At 36.8% G+C, this 21,620-nt stretch overlaps 2 protein-coding genes across 5 annotated transcripts in view; both read right to left on the bottom strand.

Moving 5' to 3' along the window:
• The window catches only part of LOC105388122 (rap1 GTPase-activating protein 1), a 210,387-nt gene extending 202,846 nt beyond the window's left edge, over positions 1 to 7,541 (bottom strand). Inside the window, exon 1 of the mRNA XM_048625037.1 lies at positions 7,295 to 7,541. The gene's annotated coding sequence lies outside the window, so the exon portion shown is untranslated. The remainder of the gene's footprint in view (positions 1 to 7,294) is intronic.
• Positions 7,542 to 16,024: 8,483 nt separating this feature from the next.
• Positions 16,025 to 21,620, bottom strand: part of LOC105381837 (cGMP-dependent protein kinase, isozyme 2 forms cD4/T1/T3A/T3B) — an 84,678-nt gene continuing 79,082 nt past the window's right edge. For all 4 annotated transcript variants that reach the window (XM_011551637.3, XM_038117236.2, XM_038117237.2 and 1 more), the window contains 7 exons: positions 20,824 to 20,915; positions 20,418 to 20,564; positions 19,067 to 19,386; positions 18,881 to 18,968; positions 18,570 to 18,754; positions 17,898 to 18,114; positions 16,025 to 17,522 (listed from right to left, as the gene is read on the bottom strand). In XM_011551637.3, the coding sequence (XP_011549939.2) occupies positions 17,357 to 17,522; positions 17,898 to 18,114; positions 18,570 to 18,754; positions 18,881 to 18,968; positions 19,067 to 19,386; positions 20,418 to 20,564; positions 20,824 to 20,915 (1,215 nt within the window). In that variant the 3' untranslated portion in view covers positions 16,025 to 17,356. The remainder of the gene's footprint in view (positions 17,523 to 17,897; positions 18,115 to 18,569; positions 18,755 to 18,880; positions 18,969 to 19,066; positions 19,387 to 20,417; positions 20,565 to 20,823; positions 20,916 to 21,620) is intronic.

The raw sequence follows: 21,620 nt of genomic DNA, 5'->3' as shown, positions 1-21,620 counted from the left end.
CCGCGCATTGTGAGCGAGCGCGACGCAAAATTGTTCCAAGTCTTGTCATGTGAATCTTGCGCCCCATAGTACGCAGCAGTACCAAACTGAAGTTGAAGTAATACTTCCTGGTTCGCTGAATCACTACTACATGCAGGTAGACAGCAGACAATCATGGCCCAACCGCAGCTGTGCGTGCCACCGCGCTGACGGCTGCCACAAATGGCATCAGCTATTTATTTATTCTATTCTACGTCAACACGTGTTGCACGGATCACAAAGATGGCGGCAATGTAAACAGAATAGCTATAACCTGGGTATAGAAAATATAAACTGACCACTGAATTTTATAAAGTCTGGTGATGCCTGTGAATTTAAAACCAACTTTTATTTACTTATTTATATTCTACTGTTCCTGTTTGAAGGTAACACAGCAATCTAATTTACGCAATGAATTATTGATGCAGTAGGAGAGTAGGAGATTCGTTATGGGTTGAATCAAAAAGCAGTGATTCTTCATTGGACATCAAGTTAGACCCTTTGTTTATTTTGAAATAGTATAGTGGACAATAACTGTTTTTATATAGCTTTCTCCGAATTCTGACAAAACGTACTGTAATAATTTAAACTCGATTGCAATAATTAAAAAAGGATTGTACATACGTACTTAATCGGTTATCATTAAATTTATATAAAACATAATTATATTAGGCATTTATTGTACAAATAATTGAAAGAGGAATTTTTTTTTTATTAAACACTAAAGTTTTTCTTTCTGTCTTATTAGAATGGTTACTATGAGATTTTCACTTAAGAAGTCATAAAATAAACATCCACTTATTGTCTTATTGATATCGAACGACAAGAAAGAATCTAGATAGAGCGCAGCGAAGTTATAGCGGGTTATAGCGTGTTTATTTAATTCTTTTATAATGTAGCCTAGGTATTACCTACCATTGTCACGTTATGTTGTTATTACGACTCAGTTACTCGTCACGTAGATAATAAATGGTTCTCAAAACATCAACTTAACTATACCTTTTTTCTACTACTTATTTATTTTCTCACGGTCCTTATTATTACTTCCCACTGAAAACATAAAAAAAAACATATTATTTTCCCGGCAAATCATATTTGAATTTTCAAATTAGGTATTACAAATTGAGTATGTTTATGGATTTTTATTTTATTATTGGGTTCACTGATTAAATCAAAACGGGACCAACACTACACAGCACATTATGGAAGTGGTCCCATCTTAAACATAGTCAGGACTGGACGACCCGTGCGGGCTCCCTTGGCCCCGAATTTCAGAAACTTTGAAGCATTTATAAGGTATTTTTTGTATTTGTTAGTGAAGAGTTTACGTGTTGCAGCACTTAGTTTTAATGAATGGCTGATTATTGGGAGTTTTAAAACTCTTTGAACTAAACTAAAGTTCTTTGTTAAGAATGAGCCCTTTGGTTGGTAGGTACATAGGTACCTCTTAAATCCGTATATCTATCAATAGCTAGGTAAGTAAGTAGGTATAATATCTTACAAAATTAAAGAGACTTTTAAAATTGAAACCTCAAGATTCCAATAAAGTGGCCATTTCCAGGCCGTAGGTAGCGACAATTGAACGAACGGACGGACGGTCAGAGAACAAAACGTCCATTTCTCGGTAAAATGTAATAAGAACGTCACAGTGTCTCCTCGGGAAACAATTAGCGTCAACATGAACGCAGCAGATGCAATGAAGATGCCACTCCAGCGCTGCCGTACGTTCAAATACGCTCGACCTCAATGTGTTGATGTTGACACTTGACAGCTTCTGAGAGTTCTGAGTATCGGTATAATATAGCTTCGGAATATAACTTTGGATGGAATAAGGAAGTGTACTGTGATATTTTATATGTTAACTGGATCTGTGGTCCTTTGGTAGAAGCTCTGCTTCAAAACCAAGAGGTCCTGGGTTCGCACAAGATGAAATGGTTTTCCGTCGCATTCACTCTTGAAGCCGCGCGATGTGAGTGAGTGCGACGCAAAGCTTTTTACACGTCTTCACGTGCGTGTCTTCGCGCGCCGTCCCAGGCCTTCTGTACTCCTGTACTTCTCACACTTGGACACTATAATCTACTCCCGTGAAAATGGCTGATCTCAATAAGATTGGCGGCCATGGCCAAAATTCGACTTGGGGACATTATGCTTTGTAGATCATTGCTTTACGCATGTATTTCGACATCGACAAAATTCGTTCGTAAATGTTACTAGGCAGAATGGCAATGTAAATGTATCATTGTGGGACACGCCCAGCTTTACCGCTGATATACGACCTTACCCTGGCCAATATTTCACGTAGACATCCCGCGTAGAAATACCTACCTACCGGGTATTCGTAAATGAAAACCTACACAGAGATTGCATTGTTTACTAGGTAATTTTGAAGAAACCCAGCGGTGGACCTGATTTTATTTAGAAATAATGATTATTTTGAAATACCTTTGAAATATAGTTAATAACTTTTGATCATGGGGTTTTAAAGCACAAGGATTTAGGGTTATAATTTCCACGATAGATTTTCGTCCAATACATTTCCGATACATTCGGGTAAACTTATTCTGAGACTTTTATTCGTATTTTTTTTACGAAAACTATTATTTATTTATTTTTACTAATTAATCTTTCGCATCATCTACTATAACTTAGCCTTGACGTAATAACCTGATATGTCAAAATGACGAAGGTTCCGTAAAAGGACCTAAAGTGTTAAATATTATATAAGATGTCAGTACATATTCGATAGATTGATCTCCCAGGAGATTTCTTCGAAATTGAGTCCAGTTTCTCACTCCAAGCGACTTTTAAGTCCTACTCAAAGACAATTCAGCTAATCACAGACCAGCATTCCATACTACAATTCCTCAACTTGACATTTTCTGTGTGAAACTGACAGCTATGTTCATATTTCCCGGGCTTCATGACACTAGTTTTTCTAGCTAGTGATTCTACTAATACATACTTCGTAGAAATGTAGAATATGAAGACTTTTCTACTACACACAATACCATTATTTGCTAGCTTACTATCCTAGCTTGATAAATTAGACTCGTATATCCCGCTACGTAAGTATAGGGCAAAAAAATATGTTTTTCCTATTCTACCTTTATTGAACAAACACAACATTATTAGAGCACTTGAGGTTAACACTACCCAGGTTTACACCTGAAGTCTGAGCAAGAGCTAAAGCAGACCCATTACTCCTCCTTCAGCTTGGAATAAGTTTGACCTAGATCTAGATATACGCTAAGGCCAGATAGGACTTTTCAGTTAATCTCTCGAAATGAGGCGCATTTGAGCTTAGAACAGTGTTATGGGTGTTTTTTTTTTTGTTTCAGAAATAGAAGTGTTCTAATATACTTAATGCTAGGTATACACGATGATGTTGCAAAATTGGTATATAGCAAAACGAAATTGGTCATGGCTCTAAAGGCCCATCTGAACACGTGACTTTTTAGTAAGTAAGTACTATAGATAAAGAAAGACTACTAAAGACTGCAATCTATCTATATACATATAGTGTTACAAAAGTAGTATACTAAGCCGAAAGGGGGTGACTCAGGTAGTCAATCTGAACAACTGTTTTTCTACGACTTTTTAAAATTATCTGAAAAACTTACGACTATGGCAACACCTGTACACGCAACGCCAGCCTAAGGACAGCGTCTCCTTGGAGGCCTACGTAAGAACTTATATTATCTGTGCCTACGTTCGCGCGTTCAGCGGCGGATTATAGTTAGCCGATGATAAGACACGTTTTCATACTACGAGTATCTTACGCGTCGTCGCTTCAAATATCTAGAGGTAAGTAAGTATATAAAATTATGTCATACCTCCTAAATCCGTTTTATCCGTCCGTAATTTTCTAAAATAAAGTTCCTATTCAACTACTGACTGATGACTTCAATTTTGAAATGACATCATAGATAGGTATGTGGCGATTTTAAACTTTGGTGTCGAACAGTTAATAATAGGATTGCTGCCTACGCTGAATTTATAATTTATGTTAGTTAAGATAAAATAAATAGGTATACATATACAACTTAACTTGTATGTACCTACATACAAGTATTTTTATGAATGTATTTTACAAAGAGAACGAAGGATTTGATTACTGATACACGCTCTAACTTTTGGTACAGTAAGGTTTAACAACTTGGTTGTTATGAAGGTCACAGCGAATGCACTTTTGTACCTTATCAAACTAACAAACCGCCTATTCATTCTTTCAAAGATTGACAGTTGGTTAGTTTGACAAAGCACAAAAGTGTACAGTGCCACAAACTTATCTGTTCCGGTGAGAGCTCACGTAAATATCTAATATTTCATAATTCTTTAAGATGTTAAGTTTTCCCGTAATGGTAATTTACCCTTGCGGTTTTAATAAACCCATCTAATCTATATCAATATATAATTTATTAATAAATAATGAGATATGGACCAATTTAGTGAACTGTCACCGGAACAGATAAGTTTGTCGCACTCTAATCGCAGCCAACTTCAGGAACTATCAAGTTGTTTGAACCGTACTGTACTCGTCATAAAAAAGGACCTATTAATTCAATTTTTTTTAATTCATCGTATAAATATAAAATTTTCTGATGAACGTCAATGTTTACAAACTACTCTCATCTTATGTCCACTTGGGGATACACGCCTTCCCTCAGGAGTTAATCAAGCCAGTACATGCTTCCTGTATATAAGGTCTACAATCCAGCTATCCTACGTTATTCTGTTTATGGTGTTCACTGTTCTTTCGAGATCTCATGACTTGCACATTTTAGGTCATAGCAAGTGTGGTATGATAAAGCGGAAAGAATATCTTTTTTTTTCTTGATACTGTTTTTGAGATGAAGATAATCATTATTTCGTGTTGCAGTGATAATTATTTGCATAACTAGTTAACTTCTAACTACCTACATACAAATGATAGATACGGCCCAAACAATTACCTTTTCACTAACACTGATAGTTTGTTCTGAAAAATTAGAATCAAGTAAGTACCTACAGTAAATAAATAGTTCAGTTCGTTTATTTAATCTAAGTTATGAAAACATTTTTCCTAAAACGAATTGTCTTCTAATTCTAATTCTACATAATTGGAAATACTGGTAGCTGATTTATTTTACAGTTATTCGAGAATCCCATCTTATTTGACGTTGGACAACAAATCTCCAAATTAGGTGACGAACATGAGGTCGTTCAGGCTGTCAGCATTCTAACGGAGGTCTCGACTCCATCGCTTGGACCCATTTACCTACACAACTTCACTATTTAAGTACGTTATTGAGCAATCCGAGAACTTGTAAACCTACTTTACTAAACTAAAATGTTTATTGTATGTTTATACTAAGAGTAGACGACCGAATGGCGTAGTGGTTAGTGACCCTGACTACTGAGCCGATGGTCCCGGGTTCGATTCCCGACTGGGGCAGATATTTGTTTAAACACAGATATTTGTTCTCGGGTCTTGGATGTGCCCGTAAAATGGCAATAGGCCCGCCCCCTATTACATTGGGACTAACATAACACTCTGGCGAAAAGTGGGTGCATAGTACCTCTGCCTACCCCGCAAGAGAGTACATTAGTACAAGGCATGAGTGTGTGTGTATGTTTTTTTTTTTTATACTAAGAGTTTACCTAACTTCAGAAGAGAAATTAAGTATATTGTATTTAATCATGTTATTTAAAATAAAACTATCTAATCCATCCAAAGGCTGTGTGGTAGAGATTATTTTAGGCAATAAGGCCGTCTTGTTTACTCTTTCATAATACAAGTTGATATTTTGTACCTTATGGTGTATGTTTAAGAAATTAAAGAGTCATGTAGGTACTTGCTATTAAGTAAACTATAGCTATTACCCATCAAGTGGACTTATTACGCGTACTTAACTTGAAAACCGTTGGATTAATTAGATCATACGCTTCAGGTATTATTTCTCAGTCCATGCGCGGCCTGCCTGCATAATATGCATATTGATGGCTGCATACGCATGTCACTACACGACTATTATGCTAACCGTACGTGATTAATCAACGCATCGAATACGTCTTATCTGTGGGCCAAGTCTGGGCGTACCCAGGGGGGGGGCAGCTGCCGCCCCCTAGAAGATAAAATAAACGAAAATTTTCCTGCCAAGTGGGAATTAAAAACGTGTTACTTACTGTGCGCAATATGAAGTGTTGGAAACAAAGTATCTTTTCTTTTTAGTCAGATATTTTGATTTAATATTCTTTTATCTATATAATGTTTCAATATAACCCATCATCTCGGAATAGGTATGAGCTGCCCCCCCCCTAGCTGAAATCCTGGGTACGCCCTTGGGCCAAGTGCAGGTTTTTCTTAATCGATCGAGCAGTGAAAATCGCCGTTTGGAAGACGATAACACAGATAGGTATGCAGAGAAACGTTAAACTTAACTATAACATTAACGTCGGGGTTCAAATATAATATAAGAGGTCAATGTCGTCAAGGTATCCCTCGTCAATAATTGAGAGCGATCGTTTAAATTCGTAGGTAGGTAATTGCTGAAAGGAATGTAAGCATTTATTCACAAAGGGACAATCAAAGAAATTGGGAGCAGTCAAGTCTGTCCTTAGTCGGAAACTCCTTCAAATTGGGACAGTAAGTTAGTGAGTTCAGAGTTTCGGACTTTTCCGGTCACCGCATACAGAGACGACCCGCAATTTCCTACTGCCTGCGGCCGCTACACGGGTTTGATATCGACGTCGATAAACTCGTGTGATGCTTATAACCTGAATATATTTTGATTGCTGACCTAAGAATACGGATAATCTCATTACTTTCAGCTGACAAAATTTATGCAAAAAATATATTCACGTCAGATAAATTGCATGGAATTAGCAATATTAATGTGGGTATTATGCAGCGTGAATACCTACTTAGTATGTACTCGTAAGTACTTACATATATCAGTAATTTATTCCGTCTTAATTACTTACTCATAAGAAGAGGTAAATTACTAAACCGACCTACATTCCAAATCGAGCATTTACTTATTAGAGAACGCAAAATGAATTCAAGGATTTAAATTAATATCGCCGAATTTTTAACTCCAATTATCGGAATCGACTTCGCAATTATAAAGTACAGCCTCTACATAATTGCTAACAGTAATTAAAATCAAATGAAACCACGAAAAACACTACTTGAATCTTGAATAACTGGCCGGGCAAACAAATGTGCATGCTTGTACCTGAAACCTTTTTCATTTATACCTACATATGAAATGATACGTAATGTAAAAAAATATACCTGAAAAACTGGTCACCGCTGCTGAGGCAGTCCAAAAAACAACACACACTCACTTAGAAGAAAAACATTCACTGTAAACAAAATCAAATAGCACTGGCTGGCTGCACACTTTTAAAAAAGCTATTCCTTTTCAAATTTAGAACTGCATTTCGAACCGTTCACGAGCGTTGCCGGTTTTCTGACACTTGTTTATGTTTTTCCCGCAATTTTCGCGCGCGCTCCCGGCCGCGCGGCGTCTCGGCGTGGGTCTGGTGTCGTACTGGCGATGGCGAAGGAAATTTGTTCGCCCTCGCGCCGGCCTAGCCTAGTGTGGAAAACGCTTTCATCACAACGCGTACGAGTATCCTATCATTTGAGCGCCAGTTTTCGCACTCCCGCGGAACTTTAATTGGAAGCAAAATGATTTGTAATTGCCCACGTTGCGCATTGTGTGTGTATCGTAGAGGTGCGATTATGAAATAGGAACGGTTATACTTATGTTATTGTCTTATTATTAGTATTGGCTGCTGTAATCAAGTCTGCCGATTATCTCATAGAAAAAGCTTGTTGCACCAAGAAAATAAAACTAGTTGTTTAGTTTGGTTTGTAGTTGCAGGTTGTAAAATAAAAATAGTAAGTATGTAGGTATACTTAAGTAATAAAATATTAAGTAAGTACAACTTTGGACACTATTCTCGGGTACCTAGACATTTATTTTTTATTTATACTATACGTATACAGTTTCGGAAGTAGGTATCTAAACAAGTGGAAATCATCATCATCATAATAATAAGGCTAGGTTACAAGAAGTTTAAAAACACAGAGATACTTACACTTTCCACCATCATCGCGATGCATCATCAAGAACAAAGCGTTTTCATGGGATACTTAGGTCATGTTAATTATTATACCCAGTAAAAATTTAGAATAGGTACACAGCCTAAATCTCATGAACCTAAGAGTGAAGATGGACTAGCAAACCTCTGCCCCGTCCTGTCCACCGCTGTACCCAGAACGAGCCCATACAACCGTGCTTGTTAGGAATACAATCTAACGATTCGTATTTTTCCAGTTCAGAGAATCTGTGAAGCGCGAGCACGATTTCATCAGCTGATACATACAGCTGGAATAGAAACCCTTCAATAATGTTGGGTTAATACACTATACCTACATGATGTATGGCCGTGATGATCAAAGTTCTAATGGCGGACTTTTGTCCGACTTTGTCGATGTAAAGAAGGGTAGGTTTGTGTTGTACGGTACCACTAAATAATATATCATCTGAACACAATATATATAATAACAATTGATTATTTAAAAGTAACCCGGTCCTAGTTTAAGAAGGTAGTTTAGGAAATATATGAGATAAATGAGTAATAATCTAGATTATGATTCATCTTCCTAAAATCACTAAAGTGCGAATCTTGTCCAACAACCTTCATTCCTTCATCTACGTATCTCCTCAACCTATTCTATTGAGTCTTCCACTTTATTAGTAGTATCATAAAATTCATTAAAAAAAACTGGGTATGATACGAGGCCAACACGCGTGGTCGGCTTGCTACGTAACTTTTTTTACACTCATTTAATTTTACGTAGTTCAATGACCCACGTCTGCTATTTGTAAGGCCTTTTTTCTCTACAACTCATTTAGATTCAATGATTGGTAAGTATGTATATTATTGCGGATAATATTGAGCTAAGGTCAGGCTGAGTTCATTGAACTCGGGTGGGCCTTTTTCGGGTAGTACTAAGAGTAGCAAATAAGTTATTATGTTCTAATAAGCGTGATAGTTGGTATACTTACTTACATACAGTATATAAATAAGTATACACATATGCTCAAGACTGTAATCCACGAAGTGGTAGTCAGAGGTGACTCGCATGCGAGCCACCCGCTTCTCGCTGTACAATTTGACAGGCATGCGAAACCGGAAGGTATTCAAAAACTGGGTTGAGTTCCGGTTTTGAGGTCGGTAGGATAGTAGTAGATGATAGGCATAATAATTTTTAATTTACAATACACAATTTTAGAGTTTGTCTACTGAAGGGAAGTTTACAGACATTAGACATAGGCAACTAAATGAAAAATAAAAGACAAAGCAGGCAGCTACAGTTTGAATATTGGCCCGGTAATTAATTAACAAATTTTATCAGTACACAAATAGAATCTTTATAAATAAGCATATTTATCATCATAACATTTCAGAAAACATTTTCTCTCGCAGTTTTGATACTCGCGAATGTTTGAATGAAAATATAAGTTCAAAAGGAATCATTCGAAAGGCTACGAGTTAATATTTTACCTAGTCAGCCATTTTATCCAACGAAGCCAATTCACAATTTTTAATTAAACCTGAAACTTTTATGTTCATAGCCTTAGCCGTGACTGCTGGGGCAGCGGCGGCCTATATAGGTGTATTTGTATAGATCACTTAGGCAATAATACTACCGGAGGAAAGATATTATTTTCATGCCTGTTTTAGGGAATATAATTTAATAATGTTTCCATTATAATTTAATTATATATCACCCGTCAACAGGGGGCAACTCTCGTGACTTTTTACCATAAGGGTTTATTTTCAGGACCTTCAAATAGAAGCCCCTTCCAGCTTGCTATACCACTTTTGCAACATTATGTACTTGCCTGCATCTACAAGTTTATCATGATAGTATAATTTTGATTATGAAGAGCGATTTCGCGGTTTTGAGTTAGTTTAATTTAAAAATACTATGATATATTTTTTAATATTTACCAAATTTATGACTGAAATTTTACCGCTCTGTTATATTTTTTAATCATTAATACTTGCAAGGCAAAAGGATTTTTTAAGTTTTCGTTATCAAAGGCCAACTTTTGAACAAGTCTTTGTTTAAAAATACGTTCCCATAAAAGGCTTCACTAGGAAAGTTTTGCTTTGAGACATGGATTCTTTGTCTCGATTAAATTAATTAAGGTTATAATTTGTTCAGCCCGTGTTGTGATGCGGGTGCTCGCTGGAATTAAGTAAATAAAGGTAAGTAGGTATGTACCTATTTCACGGTAGGAAAGTATAGTTAGACGACACCTGCTGCACTCACTACCTCAGGCAGCAATGAAAAAGTTCCAGTGACTTTTCATTGTTCGCGAGAATAATATTTGGTCGCGATTCATTCATGTGATTTGAAAATAAATAATTACAAAAATGTCTACACCGAATGGTTGCGTTTCATGCGTTTTATAAAAAACAATAATTGTGGCTGGGGTGGACGGCAAGAGCCTTACCTAGAAACAAATCTAATGCACCTAATATGACTGGCTAATCCTTTCACCACAGTGTGATTCTACTTCAAATTAGATTTATGTACATATTATGGGATTCATCCACGGTTACTCTGCATTTTAAATATTGTGAGGGAATACCTAGGTAGGTACTTATGATTTACTCTGTCTAACTGAAGATGCATTCATGAACATTTTTAATTATGTGCCTTAACAGAATACCCGTTTCCGCTATGAATTCCATTGTGTTTTATTATAAAAGCATAAAGTCTAGTCTCTTCCTCATCATAAAGTATTTGTCCCCATGTTGGCTGCGATCCAGTTGTTAAGAGGAGCCGTCTAGTCGGAAATTCCGTATGTTAGTCATTTGTGCCATAAAAACTTTCTCTATACTGCTAAAACTAATCAAATCTTCCTCTATCCTGCTCAAACAAAATTAGAATCAACGGATCCATTCCTGGATCCCTATCGCGAACTTATTTGACAATGATATTCGGATTGAATTGAATTTGACACTTGATTCGTAAATATTGTCGTTATGACTTCGCGATATGGCCCCTTTATAAAATGCGAATCCTTAAAGTGAGTGTTTACATTGAAAGATTTTTTTTACAGAAGTAAGTATACTACTAGTACCTATTCCGCGCTATTTACTTGGTACAAAATCAATATTATGTTTTCAATCTATGTAGAGGTTGCACCGATCAAGTGCACAAAAAAAAACATATAAACACTGAAATGTTTAATAATAAATAATAATAAAAAATCTATTTGTAAAGACGATACCTAACCTAGTACTTACTTACTTTATATAAAAGAAAATAATTACTCTATACCAACGCTAAGCCTATACACATATCCAACTTGAACGGCTTGAACCACGCATATTTTTCAGCCCACAAAGTCACACTCTCAGCTCGCCGAGTGTTGGCATGTCACAATGTGACAATCCGCCGGCGTAGGGTCGCCCCCTCACGGAACTAAATCATCCAATTAGTCCCACGAATGAGTTGATCAGCGCAAAAACTCGCCGCTTCCTCAACGGCAGCCGAAAGCCAATCGATGCTAAACGGATCACGCTTTGAATAAACCGTGCCTAGTCATGATGTGAATGATTTTGGTGACGGATTAAAGGAGTTGTAGGGTTGTGTCTTCAGATTCTCAGCTTTATAGAACAATATAAGAATATAGATTAATTAAAATGAAAAAGGTACCTACTTACTAGGTACTTATATCTTATTTTATATCCTTGTGGAATCATACGAGCGATTGTCCATAAATATGCGCTCACCATTACGAGCAATGACAAATTTCCACTACCTACTGCTATTTTGCGACATTTCAACATTGAAATTAAAAGCTGAAAGGTTAGAAATGATGGCATAACCGTCCAGTGACGAAGGCTCGTGTCCAGTCTCGGTTGGTGGCTACGGCTGTGGGTGATATCGCGTTGTGCACACACTTCACATTTTGTGACGGCAATTTTACACGACCAGAACAATTTGCGTGGTGTACATTTTCAGTGACACTTGATAGCTGAAAAGAAATAGCAGCTGGTTTAACGTACATGTATAATTGTAGATAATATCATAGAATAACGAGTGCTAGTACTACTGTACCTACTTGTTATTCTATGATAATATATTATCGATACGATATTCTATTCTCTTTGGTAGTGTTAGAACCTGAACCTGGCTGTCTCAAATGTAAACTGCCTTCCTAAGCTTGGACCATTTCCCACCACGCTGGTCCACTGCGGGTTGGTAGGGGTTCACACATCTAGATGTGCTAAATACCTATAGATGCGCAGGTTTCCTTACGACGTTTTCCTTTACCGTGCACGTGGTATAATTATTTTGTACTTAAATTCCTTATCTCTCAAGAATTCGAGACCTTACAAAACCTACCGCTTTTGCAACTCCACTAAAGTACATAACTACTTGCTGAAAAAAATCCTTCAATAAATATAATAAACTCATGTATTTATTTTATTGATCCCCGTTCGTATGTAAACTTTCACAGGAAGACAGAAAAGCGATAGCGCGCGGCGCACGGGATATCCGCCTTTGGATGCGTCCGACCCATCCGCAAACAGTTCTAAACTGTAAGGCACTCGTGTTAAGGTACTAAACTGTACCAACGAACACATGTCCGAGTTTAGCTTGAATATGAATAGTTTAAATAAGCGTCCATTTTTGAAAAGGAATTCTTTTTTCAAATGTATTTTTTCAGAACTTAATTGCGGGTAGGTAATTTTAAATTCAACTGTCAGTGGCTTCTATGTATGTCCAACGGTGTTCTAGAGACCATCACTAAACTATACTATATAATAAACTATATATAATATACTTATTCGTACCTACGATAGTCTGACATTTTGCTGTATGATACTAGGCTCACTAATAAGTCACCCATCCAATGTGTGACATTGCCATGTGTTTTGTTTAACTTCAATGGTCAGTAACGGTCACTGAAGCTAGCTCGACTACGGTACGGACACTACATAATAATATATATGTACTTAACTAATTTATGTATATGCTCATATTCTTCCTGATTTCAAGGAAAACTGAAACAGTTAATTTCGGAGTGTCATTGAACCGATAAAAACAACACATTACCCAATCTTTTGACACTGATACATATTAGTTGTGACTACTTGTGACATTGTAATTTTTGCCAGAATTCTAAAAGCACCATACTATATTTACCGATAGAAATATAAAGGATGACCCAAAAATACTTACTTGTCTGTATTGTTGAAGAAATCTTAAAGCTGCCTTGGAAAATAATACTCACACATTTACTTTTTCAGGATTAATTAAGTAAGTGGACAAATTAAAGTTAAGTTTTAGGTTGTAGAAATACAAAAATCAGCTTTAAATCTTAACCAACTCAGTTCAAAGTCCTTATCGAATAGGACATAAGATAACTCCGATTAAAATTATTACGAAACTAAAAATCTATTCAACTAAAGAATTAATAATTGTTACACATTCACAGACTGAGTTTCACAATTATTTGTTTCAGTTCCTACCCACATCTCACATTAAATTATTTATTTTCAGGGTGTGACCTCGCCTGGATATTTTTTTACCTACTCTGTATATGAGAATCATAAGTTACACTCAAACAGCTACATATTCCATACCTAATTTAAGAAGAATAGCAATCCTTTACGCTTTATTAAACGACGCCTATTTAGCGTTTGTGGTTTCGGTTTCTAGTGGACGCCACGAGGTTGACATTTGAATGAGCATGTTGTGAGAATAAAAAAAGTTTCGGGTATAAAGTATAAAAATTTGTTCAGCACATAAAACCAAGTATTCAAACATTTTATACAATTTAAGGTTAACTACTTTTACGAAGAAACACACAAATAGGTAGTACCTACGACTTATCTAGGTATCCGTAATCCTTACGTTTCCGTAAAATTGAAGATAATTAACTTCAGCACCGAAGGGCTTACTCAATATTCAGGTGTTTTCAGTAGTTCATATTCGTATTCCATCTAAACATCAAAATAAAGTTAAGATATTTCACCTAGTCATTTGAAATTTTGACTGTGTTTTTATATGCCCGCAGCAATATGAAATTTAAACAAGTGCTAGTTTTCTTTAAAAACTCCACGGTTCGTAATTTGACTTCATTCTTCATCTTTGACACGAATAGTTGAGACGTTTTAGAAGATTTTTAGAGAAAATGCATCTGAAAAGTTTAGCAGTTTTCTTGTTTTTTATGGTAAGTTTTTTTTTATAAATTTTACGTGTGAATGATATTTTAATAGGAATTGTGTGATGATTAATTTGATTATGATGGTGTAGTGACAATAAAGACACGCTTATACAGTTGATCAGTGCTAGTGACAAGTAGCAGTACATTACCGGGTATGTTTGATGGCTTCAAAAATGCTACCAAAAAACCCATCAATGTACTTTTACTTAACTAAGCATAAATAAGCACGCGTAAACTCTATATAATGTTCCTCCATCATTGATGATGATGAGATGTGTACAATAATCTTATTCATGTGAACTGTTGCAGGCTGCTGCATGCCAATCAGTGGATAATTTGTTTGGGGTCGGCAGTCAACTAGGTATGTACAATTTATTAATTAATATGCTTATAACAATAGGTATATAATCACGCATTGAGCTGATGTTTTCGCTAGATCCCTAGGACGGTAGGCACATGTGCTGTTAGGTCACACATTTGGTCAGGGTCAACTTGTCCTGTAAAAAATCACGTGACCAGAGCAGTGAAAATCTACTCTTTGTGTGGCGCGGAGCTAGTGCAGCGCGTGTACCGCTAGGTGGCGGCTCTCGCGCCATACAAATTCACAATTACCCGACGTTTCTTGAACGGTATAAAAACTCGCACTCCCCATACCGATGCTTACACACCATTTCTGTTTCCAGTGTCAGACGTGACGACCTCTCTGTCCAAGGAAGTGACGAGGTTTCTGTTCGGCGCGTCAGCAACTGACTCGCTCCCGTCAGCGTCTGTCAGTGCCACCACCAACGTCGTCACTCCACCAAAGAAAGTGTTTCGGTTCCAATCGCTGCTAGGGTTATAGGTTTTGTTTAGTCTAGTTTAGTATGGAGATTATAAATTACTTACTTTAGTTTTATAATAAATTATTGATAAATGTCAATTGTTTTGTTTTAAACCTTTTTGTTGTAGGAAGGTTTATTTTCACATCGTAAGTATGATGAAAGAAGGAAATAACGGCCATGAATTATAAGCATGTAGCGTTCATGAACGAATGATATGACAGGAGCACGTCCTTGTCTCTGAACACCAATAGCTCGATGCTGCCTAGTTAGGCCCGGGTCTCCTACGACGCGCCGCAGGTCGCGTCCAGCGTCTCGCCGTAGGCCGCGTCACGATGCTCACTATGTCTGCGCGCCAACGTCGGCGTGTGAGGGAGACCGCATCAGTACATTTCTATAGTGACCAACGTGACGCGGCCCACGGCGCGACGCCGAACGCGATCCACGACGTAAATAGGAGACCCGGGCCTTAGTAACAGGGGGCGTATCGCGGAGTCAAAACGAAGTAAAATTTCCGTAGTAAGTAGTTAATTAGTGTCAAATTCAATACAATTTTAATCAAACAAGTTCGCGATAATCGCGATACGCCAGATAAGTACGAGTACATCACTCAATGCAAAATTTGCAAAATCGAGTGCTATAAAAGCCTAGAGTGAAGATTTGTGATTGCTTCGCACCCCGTGAGACTACAGTAAATCTTCGATAGAATTAAGCTACAATGTGTGTTTTGCGCATTTATCTAGTTATAAAGTTCCTAGTAGGTATACCTATACCCATAGAATAACAAATGGTATAAGTACCTAGGTTAAAAAGAGATGCCGCAAAGCAGCAAGAATTATCCTGTGATCCCTATACAAATCAAATCTCGCCAATATTCTAAGCATAGGGAAGTAGTGACCACAGTGGCAAAAAAATTTGAAGAAACCATACAGTAAATTATACTTGAAATAAGTGTATTTAACATTTTCACAAATCGTTAATTTATAATGTTTATATACGAAAATGGACTACGTTAAGATTATAAAAATAAATCTCTTAAAATGAAATAATAATATTGCAATTACATTACATTATTTTTTATAAATTCATTCATATATTCTTTCTAGTTTTCATTTATGGGGTATTTACAATGAATTTATTGTAACTAACTTAACAGAAAGACTTAGAATTAGGATGACTATTTTTAAGTGAATAATATAATTATTATGTCATGTCTCGAGATAGCTAGCTACAATTTCATAAAAATATCAGATATTAAATATAAAACATGACCAAATCTACTGAAACTTACAATTAATCGATTAGTGGATTTCTGAAAGATTGTAAGCTGATATATTCTAAAACATAAATTACAAAATGGCAAAGAAGAGGATTTTTCAGACTTACATACATGAAAACCGTCTCTTTCAGCATTTGTAAACCAATTATTTAAAATAATCAGCTTAAATAAAATAGTTTATAATAGCTACCTAGCTCTTATTTCATAAATAACCAATAAAATACACAAGCAAAGCATATTCGCTGAAATTCAATTGACATTAGATATTAATTTGTGTCTTACCAATAAAAATATTTTCATTTGAGCACCACAAGGTTCATTTTCTCATAATAATATGTAAGACAACTACGCTTATCAGCTAACTTACGTTAAATATAGTGTTAGATCAAAAAGTAACAATATTCATTTTGCTATCACAATAATTGGCATATTTTTCATGTGACTGTACAACATACTACAAGGCAACAAATAACATAATTATTACAAACTGGAAGCTTTGTTTTTGTTGTGATTTATATTTCCGAATTCGAATTTCTTAATATTGGTTTGTATTTGTTCGAATAATTCAAGCCTTTTGTTATTTAAATTTTGGCACAACTCGTCTTCAGTACGACAAACTTAAAGACAAAAAACTGAGGCATCGCCACTCGGCACAGCTGAATGCTAGAAAGAGATACACTACATCCGTCCTTCACTAACAAAAAAGTGGTAGCAATTTTGGCAAAATTCCGTCTGTTCGGAAACTCAATCAACAATCAACTTCTGCCAGTATCAATACTCTATCTATCGATAGCTGACAGTTACCATCATACGACATAAAAAGTTTCATTCTTTCAAAATCGTACGAAAGTACTTAAGTGTCAGCTATCGATAGATAGAGTTATTGAAACTGGCAGTTAGACAGAATATCCCGTTCATACCTTGACCACGGAAAACCGCCGTATTCACACAGAAGCAAGATCTACACGACTACATAGTTCTAGAAAGTTCTAGAAGGAAGCGTCCCAGCCCGACAGGTCGTCTGGCGGCGGTTCGTCCGCGTCTGGCGGGTACTGGTCGAAGTTGTGTGTGTCGAGCGGAGACTTGACGGTGGGCGTGATGGGCGGGTCCAGTGTGCGCATCGCCAGGCCCTCCCAGTTGAAGCCGTCGAACCATCTGGAAGGTTTGGAGAGATGGGTTAATGTGGGCACATAGAGTAAGAATTTAGGTTTTGTTTGCTTTCGGAATATTCCTGAATATTTTACGTTAGGTAGGACCATCGATATCGGCGTGCCATAGACGAATGGTTGTCTATTTTCTGAGACCATAGGTATATATTATAGGTACTGTTGGTATGGAAGTATATCAGATAATAACGATCACTGCAATAATAATGACTTCGGTACCCTATATTAATGGGCAGTGCATTAATGTCATATTAACACTCATAATCAAGAACAAATTTTACAGCAATGCACTGCACTATATCCCTATATCGTTTGGAAACACTTTGACAACCCAAACAGATGAAGCAAAAATAGTTAAACTCACTTGTGCTTCTGTATCTCCGTGATCCCGCCCCGCTGGTAGCCCAGCCGCTCGGCAGGGTTGTCTCTGCACAGCTTCTTGATCAGGTTAGCGGCATTCCTCGTGATGCAGCGAGGGAACTCCACCGCGTCGATGCCCTTCAGGATCTTGTTGTAGGTCTTCATAGGATCAGCTCCCGTGAATGGTGGGGAGCCGGTTAGCAGCTCGAACATTAATACCCCTGGAAGGTGAGGGTTTTGGAGTTAGGATACGGTTTTTGTTTAGTATATCAACATGACCAAGTTTAGGTTTAAAAAGGGAAATATTACGAAGACGATGACTGCACTTACCATTTTGGGATTGCCTATTTCGTGAATTCTCTATCGAATATTTCGATAGTTTTGTGAAAACGATTCAAATAATGTCATGAGCATGACCAATGTCACATGACTCTTAACAAATCCAAAGCCTCCATTTAGATTAGACAGAAAAAAAAGATGTTACTAAAATTATTATTCTCGTGACTAAATTCTTCAATTACCTAATTATCATATGTATATTAATCTACTTTAAGATGTTGCAATAATATAAATAAACATTTATTAGCTAACTGCAAAAACCCGCCCACGGTCAACCAGTTTCATCAACATCAACAACAAAAATAAATATTCGCACTAATGCATAACTGGATCTCACCTAACGACCAGTAGTCGGCGCTGATGTCGTGGCCTCTGTTCATGATGACCTCGGGCGCCACGTACTCGGGGGTCCCGCAGAAGGTCCACGTCTTGCGGCTCGCCTGCAGCTTCTTCGAAAACCCGAAGTCTACCAGCTTCACGTAGCCTTTGGAGTCCAGCAGCAAGTTCTCTGGCTTGAGATCCCTGGGAAATTCAGTCAGATCTTTAATCACCATAGTTATTTTTTTGTGATTGATTTCCATTACTGCAACTTTAGCCTTGTCATTATAAAGAAATCGTCGGTAACCATGGAAATTATGAAATTCTTACCTATAAATTATATTCCTAGAATGCAAGTAGTGGAAAGCTTCAACAACACACGCTGTGTAAAATCTTGTGGTCGCATCGTCAAATTGTCCTGAAAACAAAGAGAGAAGAAAGTTTATAAACCAATTTCCATAAGTACTATGAAGCACTTTACTGATGCTTTTAAATTTGGTGTCATTTTAAGCTTACCTTTGTCTCTAAGTATCGTCCAAAGTTCACCTCCAAGGCACGTTTCCATGAGCATATACAAGTATTTGCGGTCTTTGAATGTTTTGTACAGTTTCACGATGAACTCGCAGTTCATTTCCGACATGATCTCCTTCTCGGACATGATGTGCTGCTGCTGCCTCGTCTCGACTATCTGGGCCTTCTTCATCTGCTTGAGGGCGAAGGACCTGGAGGCGTCTCCCTGGATCTGCACCAGCTCCACGCGCCCGAAGCCCCCGATGCCGAGCGTCGCGATGATGCGCAGGTCCGACAGACGAAGTTGGGCAAACTCTTCGTTCAACCTGAGGATAGGGGTTAAAATTGTTAGAGATGCAGAAAAGGATTGATCTTCTCGATTGATATTGACGATCTTCGAAACAGTGTTTTTATAAGTACCTATTTACTTTAAAGATTAAGTCGAATTGAAAATAAATGTCCATGACACTCAGAATGGCTTTAAAATACTACATTACATAACATGAGCCACTCATGTAATTAAAAGCAATTAATCATGAGTTTGAAAGTGAAATGCTATAAATTATTTTTCCCATTTTAATTACATTATACAAATACTTTCATTAGTCAATACAGTAGTTATTAATTGCACACGAAATGATCTTGGCTTATCGCATTGTGTTACAGAGTTTGAACTTCACATCGATGGCAAAAACGCGGGAACTATCGGTGGCTCAATGGCTTTGCTTAGGTTTTCCGTTTCAAAGATGGAAAGTTAATAACTAACTAAAGATGCCAACACTCTAATTAGGTGCATTTTCACCAACTTCGATTGTGATTTATCAATTTGCAGCATCGTTGTGAAATTTTATTCACTTCATTGACGGGTAAAGTAAAACATGAGTTGAAACTTACCAAGGCGGATCCAAACAAGATTTGCAAGACAAAAATAGTATAATTTAACATGGGCAATAATAAGTGTTTTGTAATGACTATGACGGTTATTCAGAGGTATCAGGCAGAACTAAATTTGACTATTGTTACGACACAATGTGATTGTGGTAGACGGTGTGGAGAGAGGCTATTGTTCTCCTATCGGAAAGATTCGTTTCGGTCTTTTGAATGGAATCAATGAACTTGACATCACCAAATGCATTTCCGTGCATAGATTCAGTCACGAACTCTGTATAATAATGTTTTTTAATAGTATTTATGATCACATTTCAAGTCATTGAACTTGCATGAGTCTGATAAACATAAGTAACTAATATTTGTTTCAATTACAACGTATTTCAAAATACCACACGCAAACATGGTGAAACAACATAATATTTTGTTTTGTTATAAATTAACGATTGTATCGTCATTAATATCTTACCTTGCTCTGCTCTCTCCCTCGTCCTTGTACTTGGTTCTGATCTCGTCGAGTGCCGATATCAGCTGGTTGAAGGTTTCCCGATCGATGACCAGACACGTCGTACCTTCGGGATTGTCAGCTATGATGTTCGCTGTTCGTAGGTCGTCACTGAAAACAAGGAATCGTTTATATTATTTTAATGCTTTAAAGGCATACATTATAAACTCAGTAAGTATTAGGTCGTAAAATTAGTTTTGATAAAGTTTTATTACTGTATAATACTCTTTAAGTCTATGTCACACTTGATTTTATAAATCTTGTGGAAACAAATTAGTTAAACCGTATGATTGCCTCCACTCATAGTAAAAATATTATCCATAAGTAGGTACATGCAACAAGAATCATATTATAAATTCTGAAATCTCACCCTTGCAAAGCCTTCTCTCCGAAGAAGTCACCCTTGACGAGAGTCCTGATGAATTTCTCATCATTGCTATTCTGTTTCTGCGTTACTTTCACCTGTAAATGAAAAGAAAGATATTTTTAACACAAAATTCATAAAAACTAAATTTATCTTCGAGATCAGCATTGCATGTAAGAACATAAGTGTTTAAACGCTATCAGCATAACGAGAAAACCGAGAGTTAAAAAAGAAGTGGATATACTTATTAAGTAAGTGAAATTACATGTAATCAACAAAAAGGTGAAGCTGTTAGCAGCAGTGAATGTCAGCAAAGTAGCGAATGCATTACGAAGTTCATACAAGGCCATGCGGGTCTAGTTTCCACAACTTTAGGAAAACATAACTAGTTGGATAAGCTCATTAGGAGCAGAAAAATGTAGACTGATCGCTGAGACAAGGTTGAAAGTCGCTTTTAGGTTTTAGACCAGAACTAGAAGAAAAAGATGGCTTTTATGGTATACATTGTAGCTTATTCAAAGTACGATTGTGAGTAAAAAGTGAGTAAAACCCGAAAGAGTCTGGCTATCGTACACACCAAGTCAAATGGATTTTATATGCATGAACCTTTAAAGGTTTAAAATAAAACTGGAGCCAGTCATATCCGGGACAAAACTAGTGTAATAGTAAACTGTCCTTGGAGCTTTTACACGTAAAATATTGACTTAACCCGACAAAAACGTGTAAACAAACGTCTATGGACCAACAACGGATGTTGATAACGCGATAATAACTATAATAATTGTGACTACGAGTAGGTTGGT

The sequence above is a fragment of the Plutella xylostella genome, chromosome 3, assembly GCF_932276165.1.
Source record: "Plutella xylostella chromosome 3, ilPluXylo3.1, whole genome shotgun sequence".
NCBI classification, from domain to species: domain Eukaryota; kingdom Metazoa; phylum Arthropoda; class Insecta; order Lepidoptera; family Plutellidae; genus Plutella; species Plutella xylostella.
The sequence above is the reverse complement of the archived record's forward strand: the minus strand, read 5'-3'. Positions and strand labels throughout refer to the sequence as shown.